The sequence below is a fragment of the Chelon labrosus genome, assembly GCF_963514085.1.
Source record: "Chelon labrosus genome assembly, chromosome: 3".
NCBI lineage: Eukaryota > Metazoa > Chordata > Actinopteri > Mugiliformes > Mugilidae > Chelon > Chelon labrosus.
The window spans coordinates 1759042-1775889 of record NC_140339.1 but is presented as its reverse complement, the minus strand read 5'-3'; the positions used below and the strand labels follow the sequence as shown (position 1 = coordinate 1775889).

At 42.8% G+C, this 16848-nt stretch overlaps 1 protein-coding gene across 4 annotated transcripts in view; it reads left to right on the top strand.

Moving 5' to 3' along the window:
- The first annotated feature begins 3345 nt into the window (after positions 1–3345).
- LOC311485694 (uncharacterized protein) overlaps positions 3346–16848 on the top strand; it is a 34825-nt gene continuing 21322 nt past the window's right edge. For all 4 annotated transcript variants that reach the window (XM_084541273.1, XM_084541271.1, XM_084541272.1 and 1 more), the window contains exons 1-14: positions 3346–3615; positions 5128–5189; positions 6744–6899; positions 7981–8118; positions 8270–8392; positions 9926–10081; positions 10168–10347; positions 10427–10549; positions 10663–10776; positions 11084–11387; positions 11517–11632; positions 11765–11882; positions 11966–12057; positions 12157–12307. In XM_084541273.1, coding sequence (XP_084397399.1) covers positions 5145–5189; positions 6744–6899; positions 7981–8118; positions 8270–8392; positions 9926–10081; positions 10168–10347; positions 10427–10549; positions 10663–10776; positions 11084–11387; positions 11517–11632; positions 11765–11882; positions 11966–12057; positions 12157–12307 — 1816 coding nt within the window. In that variant the 5' untranslated portion in view covers positions 3346–3615; positions 5128–5144. The remainder of the gene's footprint in view (positions 3616–5127; positions 5190–6743; positions 6900–7980; positions 8119–8269; positions 8393–9925; positions 10082–10167; positions 10348–10426; positions 10550–10662; positions 10777–11083; positions 11388–11516; positions 11633–11764; positions 11883–11965; positions 12058–12156; positions 12308–16848) is intronic.

The following is a 16848-nucleotide window of genomic DNA, read 5'->3' as shown; positions in this document are numbered from 1 at the left end:
ACGGAGCAACGGCGCAGAAATCAAGAGGACGAAAAGAGGAAGAGGGGGGGTAGGCGCTGGCTGTGGAACAGTTTAAGGCCGATGTTAAAGGAACTACTACAACCAGGTAAACTCACCTGTGGTTGTAACTTGGAAGCTGTATCAAAGGAAGGATTGCAGGTTGTATATTGACTGCCGTTTGTTTATTGGGAACGATTGTCTGGTTCATGGAGGATTGGATTCTTCGGCGCAGTATATTCCGATCAGTGGCGGTTCTACACTGAATTACTCCTCTGGCGATATCCCCTCCAAACAGCCATGTTTTATTATAACAATATAAGTGAAACGGAAACACACGAATCCTTCAATAGAACATTTGAAAATCACACCAGTTATTCAATTATTGCAATTACAACAGGAAACACACTTTTTAAGGTGCACAGTCTCCACCTCCAACATAGGTAGGTAGATGGCAGGTCTTGTCTAGCAGGGAAGGTGGGTGACTACAATATAACTCTTATACAAAACATCTATGAATTGCAAATTTAAAGTCTAACAAACGTATAGCACCAATTAACATTAGCCCTTCATTCATGACATGGATACTGCAATCATACCGAGAGAACATAACAGACCTTTATCTTTTGCTCGTTTCTCCTCTTCTTCTTTTCTTTTTTTTCCTAAACTGGTCACCTGATGGCTTTGACCTTTTTCTGTCCATCTCCTCCAGCGCTGTCACTCACGACCAGAAGTCAAGACTAAACCAATCCACCTTGGTGACCACATAATCGTTTTGTATTACCTGTTTTTATTTGGCCATTTCACACAATTCATAAAAACAAAATCCGACTGCAGAGCACTGTTTCGGTCTGCTCTAAGATGCCTCTAAGAAGTCCATCACACATCCATGACCAACAGATAGTCAACTTGGCAGTAAAAATCACCAAAGACCCCTCACACGTCCTCCACTCAGCGTTTCAGTGGCTCCCCCCTGGACGACGGTTCCGCTGCCCCGCCTGCAGAACTCAGAGGAGAAAAGCCACCTTCGTCCCCAAAGCCATCCTCCTCCTCAACTCCTCCCCACACACACACACACTCTCTCTCTCTCTGACTCTTCTCCAACTCACACACAACCATAGTACAGTCAACCTGCCCCCGCCCCACACTCCCATACTCACATACCAGAGACTCTATGGTTGTTTTTATTTATTACCCATTCTACCTCGGCTATAACTTGTAAATACATATTCCCTGTAACTACTGTTTACTGTTTACATTTGCACTTTAGTCACTTTACTTACACAGTCTGTTTACATTCTCCATGGATATTTTGGATAGTATATATTGGCATGGTAACTTGTATATACTTTGTACTTTGTATCTGTTGTGGTTCTGTTTTTTCTGCACCTTAAAATGCCTGTACTTGCACGTTAAGCTGCTCATTGTGCCTTAAATTGCCCCCCGGGGACAAATAAAGTTTTCTGATATCAATATATATATATATTGATATAGATAGATACTTTGCAGATACTTTTCCTTTCTATTAGTTAATCATTAAGTTTTTAATTAACTGACGCTTCTGGCTTCCTCCCACATTCAACATGTTTGGGTAAACTGTTCTAAGTAGAGTAATGTCGCCCCCTCCTGGTCGTGCTTCCAGATGGACATATTTTATACTAAATTACCTCTATATGAGAGATAATTATCCTTTTTAATGATGATCTGATCAAACATACACCTTAACGCATTCTTCTTTTATATTTATTTGTGCTCTTAAGTTCTTATCATTGTTTTTAACTATACATTATGCATTGATAGTTGCACAGTGAAATGTTGCTGTACTGTCTCATATACAGTGACAATAAAGGAATTCAACTCAAGAAAAGATAACATGGATATTTATTGACCCTCCACATGTAAAATCAAAGCTTGTGTCATAATGTACCAAATTATAAAGGTGAATGGCTCAGCAGTTAGCTTGAATGTGACTAAAACAGGCAATGTCGTTGTGAACGAGTTGGTTCTGGGTTGAATTGATTATTAAAATAATCACTTTATTTTTGGCTAGTAACACATAATGAGGGTTTTTCATTGTAGCATACGTTCTAGTTCTTACCTTAGTAAATACTCACCTCTCTGACATGTCTATGGTTTTAGTTCCTTCATCCAACATAACTGGCCTGGTTATGTTGAAGTGGTTACCTAGCTATTTAGCCTGCTAATGAATTGGCCTTAGTTTGGCATTCAAGCAAGACTCCGGTTGCATTTGCAAAGCTAAGTAACAAGAAGATGCAGTGTAAAGATCGGTAAAAGTATGGCTGTTTACAAGGTGGTTTTCAAAGTTAACATCAAATCACTGGAAAACATAGCCTCAATAAAAAATACTTCAGACAGAAACTAAATGATCAGAAAGAGACAAGTGTTTAGAGTAAACATTGACTTCCATTTGACCTTCCTAGCAAGGGAAATAATACAGCAACACAAACAATGCAGCCTATATAATACATACACCCAGGAAAAACGTTTCAAATCCTGTACTGTTCATTTATTCACTGTAATAAGGTACATCAGAGTTTTACCTCCTCAACCTGTCTGTGGAGCAGGACAGAGACAGCGGCCTGTCACTGAACCAGCTTCTCTGTCTGACTATGGTGTCCTGTAGAGGCTGGTGGACATTTTTCATGATGGACTATGATGGTTTGTTCAAGGTCCTTCCATCTACCACTGATGTCAAGGACTCCAGCTATGTCCCTACCACAGACTCCTCCTTCTGTATCAGCTTGTCCAGCCCTGAGGCGTCCTTCTTCTTAGTGCTGCCTCCCGAGGACACCACAGTGTAGAAGAGGACACTGGCAACGATAGTCTGGTAGAACATGTCCAGCAGCTTCCTGCAGATATTAAACCATCTTAGCCTCCAGAGGAAATAGAGACGGCTCTGACCTTTTTTAGTCTATGTTGTGATCCAGATGTAGACCCAGGTACTTATAAGTCTGGAAAAATTGTCACTAATGTGCTGATAATTTACAGACCGGACCCAGATAGGCAGCCCCATATTGGTTTTTATGAATAAAAAATAAAAAATTGTATATTTATTGTGTGATCAAGAAAAAAAAAATGCTTGATGAAAACAGCCTGATAAATCTGTCTGTTGATTATTATTTAGTTAAGAAGTAATTAATAATATTAAGTTGTTTCGACAGGAAGAGTATTTCTGGGCCGCTCAAACAAAAACGGAAACGATTTAGCGATAAAATCTTGGTATTTATTTAATCTTTGACTCACATTTCGTAGGACAACAGGCTAAATGTTGAGTTAAAATAACTCATGAGCTAATCCAAGACTTGTTTTCTATATTGTGACTCGGTGGGTAAGTGGCGTCTTATTACTTTTATTAACATTATGTTGTTTTGTTGCTGAGTGACGAGCGATGATGGATTTCCGGGTTCCTGCCGGGTCCTGTCAATGACAGAATCGCGCAGGCGCAGTTTCCTCCCAGTTGTCTGTTGACAAACGTGACCAGCGCGTAGCTCTGTCCCGTTTGCAATTCCGTCTCCCAAGTGGATTAAAATGTAATTTCACGGGATTGTATTGACGCGGCGATGTTTCCGGTGGATTCTTCATGAAGTTGTGAACCCGGTGAGCGCTCGAAAGTGATATTTTACCCGGTGCGAGCTGCATGACAGGGCGAATTTACGAAGTGGACGAGGTTGCATTTAAATGCTAGCTAAGTTAGCATGTAGCCACATAGCTGCCAAGATAAAGTTAGCTAGCTGGATTAGCGTTAGCCACAACTGGTATTTAGTGGAATAAACGGCCTGTTTAGTCACTACAAACTCCTGATATCTTCAGCTGGAGGGAGTGTGAATCTTTTAGCCTCTGTTTAGTGTGTTTAATTGATATAACATAAAGAGATCCAAGCTAGTTACTCGAACCTGAGCTAGCATCGGACAACTTTTAATACCTCTTAGAAATAATGTGTTTTAAAGGAGATATTTAATCAGTAGTAGATGTATTTATGCTTCCTGAAAGCTGCGATCATCAGACTAATGATAACACACGTGTTATATTTTAACAGTGATCACTATTCTGTTCACAAGTAGAGAATTTAAAGCTAATTCATTTACACAGTCACAGTCCGGCCTGGGATGGTCCTGCAGTTACAGGGGGCACCTGTTCTTTTCGCCCGTTGCTTCATATAAAAGCACGAGTTTAGTGTTTATGTGAATAAACTGCAGTAAACTCGATGACATCCAGGAAGGCCGGTCATCCAGCCAGTCAGCCCTGATAGCCACAGATCATCTCAGCTGGTGTAGCCTTGCTGTGCTGTGGTATGCGTGAGAGAACCAGTCTGACCTGATTTCTTTCTTTTCTTTCTTTCTTTCTCCTGCATCACGTGGTTTGGACGGTTCAGCAGACTGAATTAATGTGGCTGATCCTGCCAGACCCTGACCCCGTGTATTCAGCGTCCTGTCAGGCCTTAGAAGCTGTGGCCCGGTTCGGTCTTTAGTAGGTGTTAGGGTGGAAGCTGCAGCGGAGACACACACAACCTGTGTGTCTGGATATAGATTTAAATAAAGGTTGTGCCTCTCTGCTGCTGAAATAGACTTTATTTTCCCACATTAGGGAAAGAGCAGCTGTGTTAATGATGGCTGCATTCCTGTCTGGACAGGCTGAAACTAAACCATGAGAACACCTTCTGTTCTGTTCTGTTCTGTTCTGTTTCATTTGCTTTGTCGCGCTGCCTGATGAAATGGCCTGAAAGCCGGCACTAGGATGCTCGTAAATATTTCAAGGCAGGCGACAGCAAGCGTTGTCTTGTATTTCCTGCAACTCTACGATCTGCTCATTCATTTAAATGCACTATATATATATTTTATATATTATCTTGACCCTTGATCCTGAACATAGTTTGACACCTAAAGGTCTCCAGGCTACCAGCAACACAAACATTTGCATTATTGCTGCTTACATTTGATTTATTTAAAGTTAAAGCAGGGTCTGTGAGTGGGCTGTGTCATAAAAAGAAAAGGAGGTGAGAATTAAAGACAGATCAGATGAATAATGAAAGCAGCCGCTGCACTAAAAGCCAACACACCGCCGCCAGTACGATGAGCACAGTCTTCTGAATAATGCATTTGTGTGTTTCAGGTCAAAACGAAAAAACCATGCTGAAATGGTTTTCTGGTGAAGAGGGGGAGTCTGGCTCTGGAGTAAGTACATGTGCTTGTGTTTCGTTGCTTGTAGGGTCAGTCATCGGTGTCTGGTGACTGACGTGGTATTTCTGTCAACACTGACTTAATAAAACACACGTCTACGTTCATGTTTCCATTGAACCAGTAAAAATACTGGTAGTATTGAATGAAATGTTTAATATTTATACACGTGATTCTGGTTCTTCTTCTTTGGTAGCTCGGTTTCTGGCAGCATTGTCGCCAGCCAACTGTCACAGAAACAGAAGAAGATGTCTTGATGCTACAGACATATGCTTTTGATTTATGCTAGAGCTAAAATAAATAACTATAAAGGATCAGGCTTGGCTGATATCAATCTGATCATTTTAAAAAATTCCTTGACCGTCCCTGATACAGAGCAGGGCATCTCTACTTCCTAACACTTTATTTAAACCGGTGAAAGCTCGGCATTGTCCAGATAAACTGGAATTGTGTAGACTGCTGAGCACAGGGCTTTGAGTCAGACAGTCAGAGCTCACACTTCCTGTGAGGGGGGGGGGGGGGGGCAGCCACTGCTCTAACATTACTCCCTCTGGATCCCTGTCCTCTTTGCCTTTCAGCCCACGCTGTGAGTGGTAATATCATACTTATCTGTTTGAGGTGGCAGGCCAGCAGCTGATTCACTTTGTCAGTTATCTCAGCATTCAGCCTGATCCTCAAGCATGCTGATGAAGTAATGTACCTGTTCTGGGCCGTAGAAAGGTGGTGGGACAACATGGCCGACTCTTATGTGAAGAGCTCATTCTAAACTAATGAAAATGTTTGTTGTTACAGGTGATTCTTTACTTTAGGAGACAACAGATCTTAAATCTTGAAATGGGGAAAAACACAAACAATCAGTACTTGGCATTGAAAATGAGTATTTAGATCAGGGGTGCCGGCACTGATGCCTCACAGCCAGAAGGTTCTCGGTTCTAATCCAAAGACATGCTGGTTAGGTTCATTGGTGATTCTAAATTGGCCGTAGGTGTGAGTGTCTCTCTGTGTTAGCCCTGTGATAGACTGGAGACCTGTCCAGGGTGGACCCCCCCCTCTAGACCAATGACAGCTGGGATAGACTCCAGCAGACCCCGCGACCCTTCACAGGAACGAGCGGTTACAGAAGACCTAAAGTCATATTTAGCTCTGTCCATTTTTGTTTTTATTTTTCTAAGAAGAAAATGTGTTGCACTCTAATTTTAGAATTGCAAAAAGAAGATAAACGTTTGTCTTGCTGTTTTTTTTGGAGGTGCAGCAGATAAATGATTAGACTAACATCTAAAACATTTTTTCAATGGCACACGATCATGATCGATGTATTGGGCACCCCTGATTTAGATACTTTAACAAATGTGGAAGTCAGTACAAATGCATCACAGCTTCTCCCTTTAGCCAGCTGATCTATAAAGCAGGCCTCAGGTTGCAGAGTTCTCTCTAAACTGCTGCTGCTAACACATGCTTTCATGCTCCTTCAAACACCTGATGCCATTTAGTGACCTGAGAGCAACACACTTTGCTTTTTCTTTTTTTACCGTCCTCCCTGTGTCTCCTCAGGGCCCAGGCTCGCCCCGTAGAGCTGCCGGTGATGGAGAGGCTGCTGCTGAAGAACTGGCAGAGAGGCTGACCCAAACAGAGCAGCTGGTCACTCAGCTGAAGGAGCTGATCCGGGAGAAGGATGCAGCGCTTCGCTCCAAAGATGACCAACTTAAGGTAAAGGACGAACTCTCCTCGTCACTCAATGTGGTGCAAACACACACACAAAGAATGGATTCATTCTAACCAGAGAGGAACAGTCTGATCAAGTGTTTATTAGGAGCTGGTGGTGGGAGCTGTGCAGCTGTGACTAGAGCCTCCCTAGGAGGGATCAATAAACCAAGTGCTTCGGTCACAATGAACGTGTCTTCTGGAGCTTCTGTTTATAAAATCTTCTGAAATGATTCCTCCTGCTGCTGCTGCTGCTGCTGTTGAGGCTTTTCTGACCGACTGAGCCGGAAACTCAATCAGAGGAAAAAAAAAACCCTCACCTTGTTAATGATTAAAGTCTGTGATACTGTGGTAAAGACAGGAATGTGAGATTAGAGCTCAGACACTGTACAGTCAGTGTTTGGTTTAGGAGTCACATTACAGGAGAGGGCAAACAGAATCATGTACGCCACTGTGAGCGTTTACTGTTCTACCGGTTTACGCTGCCAAAGTCCACGTCAGAGCTCCTTAAAGTTTACAGCGTGCACGTCTTCTGCATGAATTAGAGCAGAAAGCAGTTAGGTTTTAAAACCAGAAACTACACAGACAGTCTGCTCAGGATTTGAAATTAATGGTGCATCGCACACACACATTAAAAGTGTAATCTGGAGCCTTTCAATACTTTGGAGTGAGAAAAGAACAAAGCAGGACGTGTTGAAAATGAGCTGAGATTTTAGCTCCTTTAATATCTGTCAACGGTAGCATGCTAACTAGTATTAGCTTAGAGGACTTGAATGTTTACTGTCGGCTGCTCTGTTCCCCGTCGACTTGTTTCTCGTTGGTTGATGTGATTTAATCATTTCATGCTTTCATTCATATTCTTTTCCTAACATATTTTATTCAAACATCATGATGACATATTTGAACACGATATCTATAAATGAAAAACCCATTTGACTCTTAAAGTTTTACATCAAACCCCTCTTTGTCTGTTTAATGATTGTCCTTATAAGCCCCTAAGATTGTCCCAGAGCGTCTGCAGCCTGAGCTCAGCTTCTGTGGCGTTTCACCAAACTTAAGGATGAAGAACTGTTTGTTTGTGTCTCAGGTGGAGAAGGAGGCATGTGAGACCAAACTGTCCAAGCTGCGTCTCCAGAACAAGGCCAAGGTCACGTCCCTCACTTCACAGCTGGAGGAGCTGAAGAAGCAGCAGGGAGGACCGGGCACGCCGACGCACGGCAAGAAGGTACAAACATGAACACGTCGCAGTCAGTGATGTCTGCCACAAGGGGGCAGAAAAGCTCCAGTGCAGTAATGAAGAAGCCGGACAGAAGCTTCCAGTCTGAGTCATGTTTCTGGTCCACGTCTCACAGTGTTGTGTTGATGCTTCTCTTCAGGGGTCATCAGAAGGAGGAGGAGCAGGAGAACAAGCCAGCCGGGGCAAGATCGTCCTGCTCAAGAAGAAGGTGGAGGAACTAGAGCAGCAGCTTGCACAGCGAGACGTGGAGCTGGAAAACAAGGTGAAGCACATTCATCTTTTATTTATTTCATTTTTATTATAAACTTGTTAGTTTAGTTCACTTTTTATTTGGTATTTCAAGTTTTCTTTTAAAACCTGGAAACGACAACTGGAAAAACAGCTGTTAAATAATTTTTGTTTTTAAATCTGAAAAGAAAAAATGGAAAAACAAGAATAATATTAGATTAATTTTCTTTCTGCTAAGGTTACTTAAAAAATCCTTAAAGTCTTAAAATGTCTTACATTAAAATCTGGGTAATTAAGGTCTTAAATTGTCATAAATTTACCGTAAGTTTGCTGTAGGTATTAAATTTCCAGAAGGTGCGTTTAATGCCGATGGGAAAGCACAGTGGCCCACCGTAAAACATCTAATAGCGTGTATTTGTTTGATTAATAGCTGTTTTACTGTACGTCAGCGACAGACGCTGACGTCGGGCTGCGTGTCGCCATTACGCAGTTGTCGAGGTTAAACATGAGAAGATGGGGAAGTGGAAATTTAACGACAGATGGATGGAAGAGGATTTATTTAGGAGTTAATCATTGCAAAATAATTAAATTTATAGGACACAGACACACGGAGAGAATGTTTTTGTATCTGGTGCGTGTAAGCAAGAAATCATTAGTTGAGATTATCACAATGAAGTTGTCAGGGGTTTTGATGGATGTTTTTGATCTTGAGGAGAATTTGGGATGTTATAAAACATGTCATGTGATAACATTAGTGTTGTTCTTAGGTTTGTACATGATTTTTCAACCTTTTTGCTCGGGACAGGTTGTTTTAAGGACTTTATTTACAATAGAGACTGCTTTTATTGTTGGAAGTGTTATTATTCTGTCTCCTTATAAGGTCCCTAATGAAAAAGTATTTTTGCGGGATTAAAATAAAAGGAGCATTTTCTACCACAGAAATTGTCATGACATTTTTGGGTCTTAAATTATGTTTGTTGAGGTCTTAAAAAGCATTAACTGACTATTGAAATAGTGCAAGAACCCTGAAAAGTCAAAAACCAAAATAAAAAAATGAGTAGCAGCCAAGTGGATCATTGTGTTCAGCTCTAAATAAACCTGGTTCTTCTCCAGATTCAGAGAGAAATTCAGATGACCAGATGATACCTTGAGTCAGAAAGTCTAATATTACATCTGAATATTACTGAGTCATGTCCGTGCTCCGTTTAGACCAACAGAAAAGATTTGTAATCACTGACTGATGGAAACTACTTCACCTACAAAACCTTCTGCTTTTATATGAATCAGAATCAGAAAACTTTATGAATCCATTTTTAGTTTTTGCTCTTTAAAATGAAAATCAAATAAACTCATACCTATTTATTTTTTTATTTTAGAGTCTAAAACCAAACTTAAAATATCCAAAAGTTCACAGACCGCTCACATACACACACACCTGTCTAGAGTCTCTCTGAATATACAAAGCAAAGTGTGAATACCTGCATATGATCGTCTTCAACAGGTGGTTTTGTCTATTTCTGAACTGTTCCTCATGTTTCTAACTGAAAGCGTTCATCAATTCTTGCAGAGGAAGGAGTTGGACTCTCGGCGGCAGCGAGGCGAGGAAATCGACGCTATGCTGACGGAGAAGGACAAGAAGCTGGCAGAAAAAGAAGCCTACATCGTCCACCTGCAGACGGCGCTGGCAGGAGATCAGCCCGTCCCACCTGCACCGCAACAAAAGGTCACCCGCCGTTTGTCTCAGTAATGTCCCAGGAATTCAACCTGCCATTAGTCTTCTTGTTGCTCAGCTGTGCCGTTCCTCCTCAGGTGGTGGAGGACAGCGGAGCGATGCAGGAGCTGCAGCTGCTGGTGCAGAGCCTCACCAAGAAAATAGGGGAAGCAGAGGAGCGTTACAGTTTGCTGCAGGAGCAGACGGACAGCCTCAAGGAGCTGCTGGTCACGGAGAAGGAGCAGTACAGCCAGAAGGAGACCATGTACAAGCAGAACGTAGGTTCTCCTGACGCCAGGGGTGATGCTTCTGTTGTTTCATTTGATAACGTATTTATTGTCTCATGGTTTGTCTTAGATCCAGACATTCAAAGACATCATCATTCAGAAAGACAACCAGCTGATGGAGGTCAACCAGCTGCACGAGCAGGAGCTCTTCAAGCTAGCAGCAAAGTCAGATGCGAGTGCAGACTTGGAGCAGGTAACGACGTCAAACTAACGACGAACTTCTCCACAGTTATCACATGATTCAACTTAGAGAGCATTGGTGAAGTTCATGTGATTTACTCTGCTGTTCATTTTTCTTCTCGTCAGCTTTTAAAGGCTCTAAAACAGAAGCTTCACGAGAAGGAGGAGGTGCTGCTGGGAAAAACTCAGGTCATTGATGTTCTGCAGGGCGAGGTGGACGGCAGGGACCAGCAGATAAAGGTCAGGAACGATTCTTGGCATCTTAAGGTCCACATGTGTCTGGACACGGACACATTATTTGTTATTTTAGCCCTTTATTAAATTATATCCAGTTATATAATGTGAGGAAAATGGTTGTAATTCCTGCACATTTACTCCCAATTTGGATGTGAATGCCCTCAAATTAAACAAACCAAACATGCAGCATATGATGGTAACTGTCATTGTTGATGTTCTTTTAACAAAACCTTAATTGAGGTTCATTTTTCTATTTACTAACACCTCCCTCAACCTTCCCTCACCTGACCCGTCACTCTCTCTCACACAGGAGCTGACAGAGCGACTGCGGCGGCTACAAGTAGAACGCGAGAGCCTCGAGTCCAAGATGGAGGCCGAGAAGCACGTGATGCGAGCGCAGCTACGCGACCTGATGGAGAAGCAACAGGCGGAGGTGCAGCGGATGGCCGCGCAGCATCAAGCGCAGATGGACCAAGCTCAGCAGGATCTGATGGGGCAGCTGGAGGAGCTGAGGAGAGCCTCGGCAGCGGCGCCGCCTGCCAGCCAGGACGTCCCGGGGAGCGGGAACGCGCTCGCTGATCCGGCCTCCGTTCAGAGGATAGCGGAGTTGGAAGGTAGGTTTCCTTTAGTTGATTAATCGGCTCGACTGTTCCAGAAGAGCTGGTCAGAGGTTAAGAGCTGCCTGCATGGATTCTTTCTAGCAGGATGAAAATGAAAGGGATTGATGCACGCATTTTTTACAGCTCAAGCGAAGCAGAAAACAGATGAAGCCAGCAGATCAGAAGCCAAGTTCCTGAAAACGAAAGCTTGGTCTAAGAATCGAATCAGACAACTTGAAGAGGAGTTGAAGAAAAGCCAGGTGAGATATTCAAACTGTGGACCAACGTGGCATCCAGCAGTTTATCAGCTCAAGTATTAAACATCGAATCAAAGCAAAGCGACGCAAATAAAACCCTTAAATAAATATGTTCACTCTTTCTCCCTCTCTCAGGCTGGAGCTGCCCCTCCAGACCTGACTGCCCTGCGGAGTCGCATCACAGAGCTGGAGGAGGAGAGGGAGGAAATCCTCTGGAAGGTGGAGCACTACGAGGAGCTCAGAGCCAAGAACGGTACTAAAATGGGTTCTCGAGATGCAGGAGCACGGTGTCTTGCAAAAACTTTGACGCTATGTGTTTGATGTTTTCTCTGCTAGACATGCTGGAGGCGAAGCTGGTTGTGTACGAGGAGCAGCAGAGGACACTACAGGCGGACCTGGAGCAGTTCACCAAGAGGGCTGCTTCTCAGGTCAGGGTAGTTTGATTTTTACCGCCTCCTGTTTTTTTTACTGTGTACATTTCCTGGAGCGTGCTCACTCGTCCATTCGCCTCGTCCCTCCCACCACAGGCCAGCGAGTCGGGCAGCGCTGACGACACCCAGAGCCAGGTGCTGGAGTGGCAGGAGATGGTGGCCGAAGCCGTCAGCGCCAGGGACCGAGTCAAGGAGGAGAAGGCTGCCATGGCTCTCCGCATCAGCCACATGGAGGAGGAAAGAGAGGGTAAGGTCATAGCTGGAAGATGAACACAAACCCCTGGTCTGTAGTTAGACATTCATATTGAGAGAAATCACACGTTATAGTATATTTTATGTGCACAGACTCACCTCCTGCACAATTAATCTGAGCTCTAGCTCACTGAGTTTCATTTATATTACTTTAAAGCAAGCCCTATGTGATCAAAAACCTTCCTTTTAATAAATTCCTACTGTACTTTTAACTGTCCTAACACGGTAACCCAGCACTCCACTCTTTTAACTGTACCTGACCTGTATTTAATCAGGTGTAAGTGGCTTAAAACTGTTAAATCATGATTACATGTCTTGTCAGTTTCTCACTTGGAGCAGTATTTTAAAAGAGTGATGGCTGCGGTGGTGGTGGTGGGGGTTTCAGGTGTTTCATTGCTCGGCCTTCAGCCCCCAGTTATGTTTATTTATAACATGATGGAACCTTTAACACACTTTGAATCAGCTGTTATTAGCATCTCCCATGAGATTTACCATCTTTTAGCAGAGCTTCCTTCTAGCCTGACATGGTCCGACTCAATTCTTATCAGAATATGAGTCTGGTAATGCCTGATTTGAATTTGGATTTTATTGTGGACCATGTTTTATATTGATATAGAGAAAAAAATATGAGCAACAGAGCTTTCCAGTGGAATGACTCCAGTCCATAGACTGTATCTAAAAATGGACAATGCGTCTCCACTTCCTTGCGTTGGCCCAAGTGACGTTATTTTCCCGGGGATACAGGCAGCACCGTCTCGTTGGCATGGCAACTAGTAGCCGACATTAGTTCACAACTTAAACGAAACTTATCCAAACAATTAAAACTTGAACATGCATCAACATTATATTAACGATCTAAAACGACAGAAACCATCCCAGGAAAAAAAAAATATTTGACGTGTATGTTAGTGTTTTAGTTTGGTCCAAGTCCCGCCCACTAACATGGAGGGGGTGGAGCTTATATGACCTATACTGCAGTTAGCCACCAGGGGGAGCTCTACCTGATTTGGCTTCCCAGACCAACCTTCTGTTGGTTGTATTGTTACTTTATTATCGCGTGAATATTAGAGTTCCTACTTCTGTGAGTCAGACTTATTATTATTATTAAGTCTTCCGAGGAGAGAGTTTTGCATTACTTTTCTTTCAGTAAATGATATAAATCCAACAGTCCTGCACCACACAGTACATTTAGTTTAGTTGTACTGAGAACTTCCCATTTCAATAAATGAATACCAGTTTATTTTGTCTACTTTCTAAATTGAATTCTAATGCAGCAGTCCTGCAGTAGATCACACCTTTAGGCTGCTGTTGAAGCGTATTGTTTTCTTCCCTCATTGATTAAAAACACGTTTTCCATATGGCCCTGTGTACATTTCCTCCATCCCACCATCAGACGTTGTAGCAGAGAGACAGATTTAGTGTTTTTATGTTTTACTGTTTACCACATGTCCTCTGTTGTCTGACTCAACATTACTTTCTGTTTCTTTATTTTTTTCCCCTGTCCTCACCGTTGTCATTGGGGAGAAATGATTTACGTTGCACTGCCTCCCATCTCGTGGACCGCCGACCCCCACGCCACCCGCCCCCCCACACACATACACACACTCTCCCTCTCCAGCCCCTGCTCCAGGGATGGGAGCAGCCACACTGAACAGTTTCCCATCAGTTTTGTGCATGCAGGCTCCTCCAAACCTTCCGGTGCAGCCCTCGCTCACTGTACTGCCTGCAGCTTCCCTGACTCTTTTACCTCTCTCTGGGGGGGAGCTGCAGACAGTACAGTGGCAGGCTGCATTTTAGAGTCTGCCATTTTTTTTTTGTTTTTCCTTTCTCCCCCTCACCTGTTATTCTTCTTTTCCATCCCTTTATCCCGTTCCTTTCTCTGTCCTACGGTTCCTTCTTTCTGTCCTTTTGATTGATTTCTGTTGTGGTCATTCTAAAATAGTGCTTCTGCTGCAAAAACATCCTGGTTTTTAATATATCCAAACTGATCTTCTTCTGTGGTGTGATGGCTAGATGTGCACTAACTCTGGGAAGGGGACTAATCTGAAAGTTGCCAGCTTGGTTTTTGTTCATACTGATACTGATGTTTACCCCAAGCCCCGTAGAAGGAATGGGAAGCAGAGAGAAACCATCAGATCAGACATTTACATGGTTAGTAGGACATCAGGAGATTTTTCTATTCAACAGATGATCTAAGGTTTACACCACACCTCTGCAGACATTTTTATCCTGATGAGAAGTGGAATATTAGTGTCGTGGCAACAGATGCAACACACTTAAGATTTTTACTGTCATGAAATCAAGACGGGTTTCATCACTGACTTGATCCAGACATCTTCAGGAAGTTGTGTGCTCATGTAACGGGCTGTGACGAATTAATCAGGATATTTAAGGTTTAAAAGTTTCAAGTCCTGTTATTCCTTAAAAGAACAGTCATGCACACAAAATGTTAAACATATGTAATTAGCAGTTTGTGCCCCTGGCTACTCAGTTATTAAATGAATGAAGTGGACATGACATTAATGAACCTAGTGTGAAAAACTCTTCACAGTAATTAACACGTTTCATGGAGGAATCCTGCAGTTGAAGCTCTGTCTTCTTTCAACAATATTTCTTCTTGTAGAAAACCAAAAAAATTTTTTTATATAAAGTCAGATTTATTATTTTTTTTACCATCAAAATATAGTTTCTTGCTCCAGTGATTCTCATGCGAGTTGCTCTGATGACAGAAGCATGTAGACTAACCCTGTGAATCAGATTATACTCATGTCATCTGTTGTGCTTCTTTGTTTTCTCCTGCTGCTGCACCTCACAATCTCTGCCTGCAATGAGCTCTAAGAACAGTTTGGACAGCAAAGTTTGATTTAATTTGGAAATAGAATCATTGTAAATCCATCATGCTCTCACTTTATGAAAGCTTGAAGAGTCTTAGACACTTGCTGCTTTGAATTGTTGGGGCACGGCCGGCAGGATTAATTAATAAGACGTTCCAGCTGAGGACTAAACTGGTTTGCCTCGTGATTAATTCACTTCTTCCTCTTCTCACGTCCTTCAACCTCTGCTGCTGTGGTCAGTGTAGGTTAGGGGTCGGGAGCCCAATTTGATATCAAGCAGACCCGACCACTAAGATAATAACCTATAACACAGGTGTCAAACATAGGCCCGTGGGCCAAAAGCGGCCCACTTGAGGTCTAGTCTGGCCCGCAGCATTAATTTGTCTGAAAAGTCTGGAAAATGGCATAGAAGACTGCAGTTTTTTAATGGAAATAGCTGCTATTCCTAATTTGTCCACTGTTTTAGAGAGAGAAGAGGACACAACACAACACTGAGACCCAGGACTAAACAGCAGACAGTGATGTGCCCAAATTGCACTAATTTTTCTTATGAGATTTCATTATTTTTTTTTTGAAGGATAGTTTATTAAATGTACTTGTTCTTCTTTGCACTAAAACAAATGGGGAAACATCTGGAGTTGTCGTTACTTACAGGTTCTTACTGGTCCGGCCTGCTTGAGATCAAATAGTTTTAGGCCCCTGAACTAAAATGAACAATCCCTGATCTATAAGTAACGACAAGCCCAGATTGTTCCCATTTGTTTTAGTGCAAAGAAGTAACTTAGGAGAATGTTTACATTTAATAAACCATCCTTCAAGTGTAATTTGGGCACATTGCTGTCTGCTATTTACTCCTGGGTCTCAGTGTTGTGTTCTGTCCACTTCTGATTAAAACAGTGGACAAATTAGGACTAGTAGTTATTTTCGTTGAATAACTGCCGTCTTCTAGGTCATTTTTGCTGCGGGCCAGATTTGACCCTGTGATCCTGTTTCACTGACCACTGCTTAACACGCTGGCTTCCTTTCCTCTCTCTGCACCACCCTTTGCTTTTGAGCTGCCCCCCCTCCCACCCCCATGCCCCCCTCTCTTTCCACATCTAAATCAGCCTGTTGTCACAAAACAGATGGGAACACGTTTTGTTCTAATCAATTTGACTTCCCCCTGCTTGCATCCTACTCTGCTCAGTAAAATATGATGAACCCCCCCCCCCCCTCCCGAGACCTGCACGTATCTGGTGTTTCTCTAAATAACTATCTGCTCTCGCTGTTGAAGATGAAACATTGGCTTCGAAACGTGACTCATGTAAATGGGCTCTCTCCTTCCTCCCACAGCCTCTTTCTACTCCCCCTCTCCCACATATTTCAATGCTGTGTTCCTTTGCTGTGCAAATGAGGTGTGCATGGCTCTGACCAGAATGTTGCTTTTGAAGTGTTTCAGGTCCACGTACTTTATGCAAAAACAAAAGTGCACACATACCTGGAGTTTGAGCGATTCTCTTTCTTTCCGTCCTCCTCATCTCTCCGTCTCCATCCGTCTCTTGCAGCGTTACCGTCTCTCTTGTTGCCTCCACTGTGTTTTCTATGTTACAAAGTATGTTTGTGGTGTTCAACGTGCTTTATCTCCTTCATCACAAAAAAACACCGGCACCACTTATGCCATTACGCTGCTTCATAGATTTCCCTTCAACTCTGTCATTCCGTC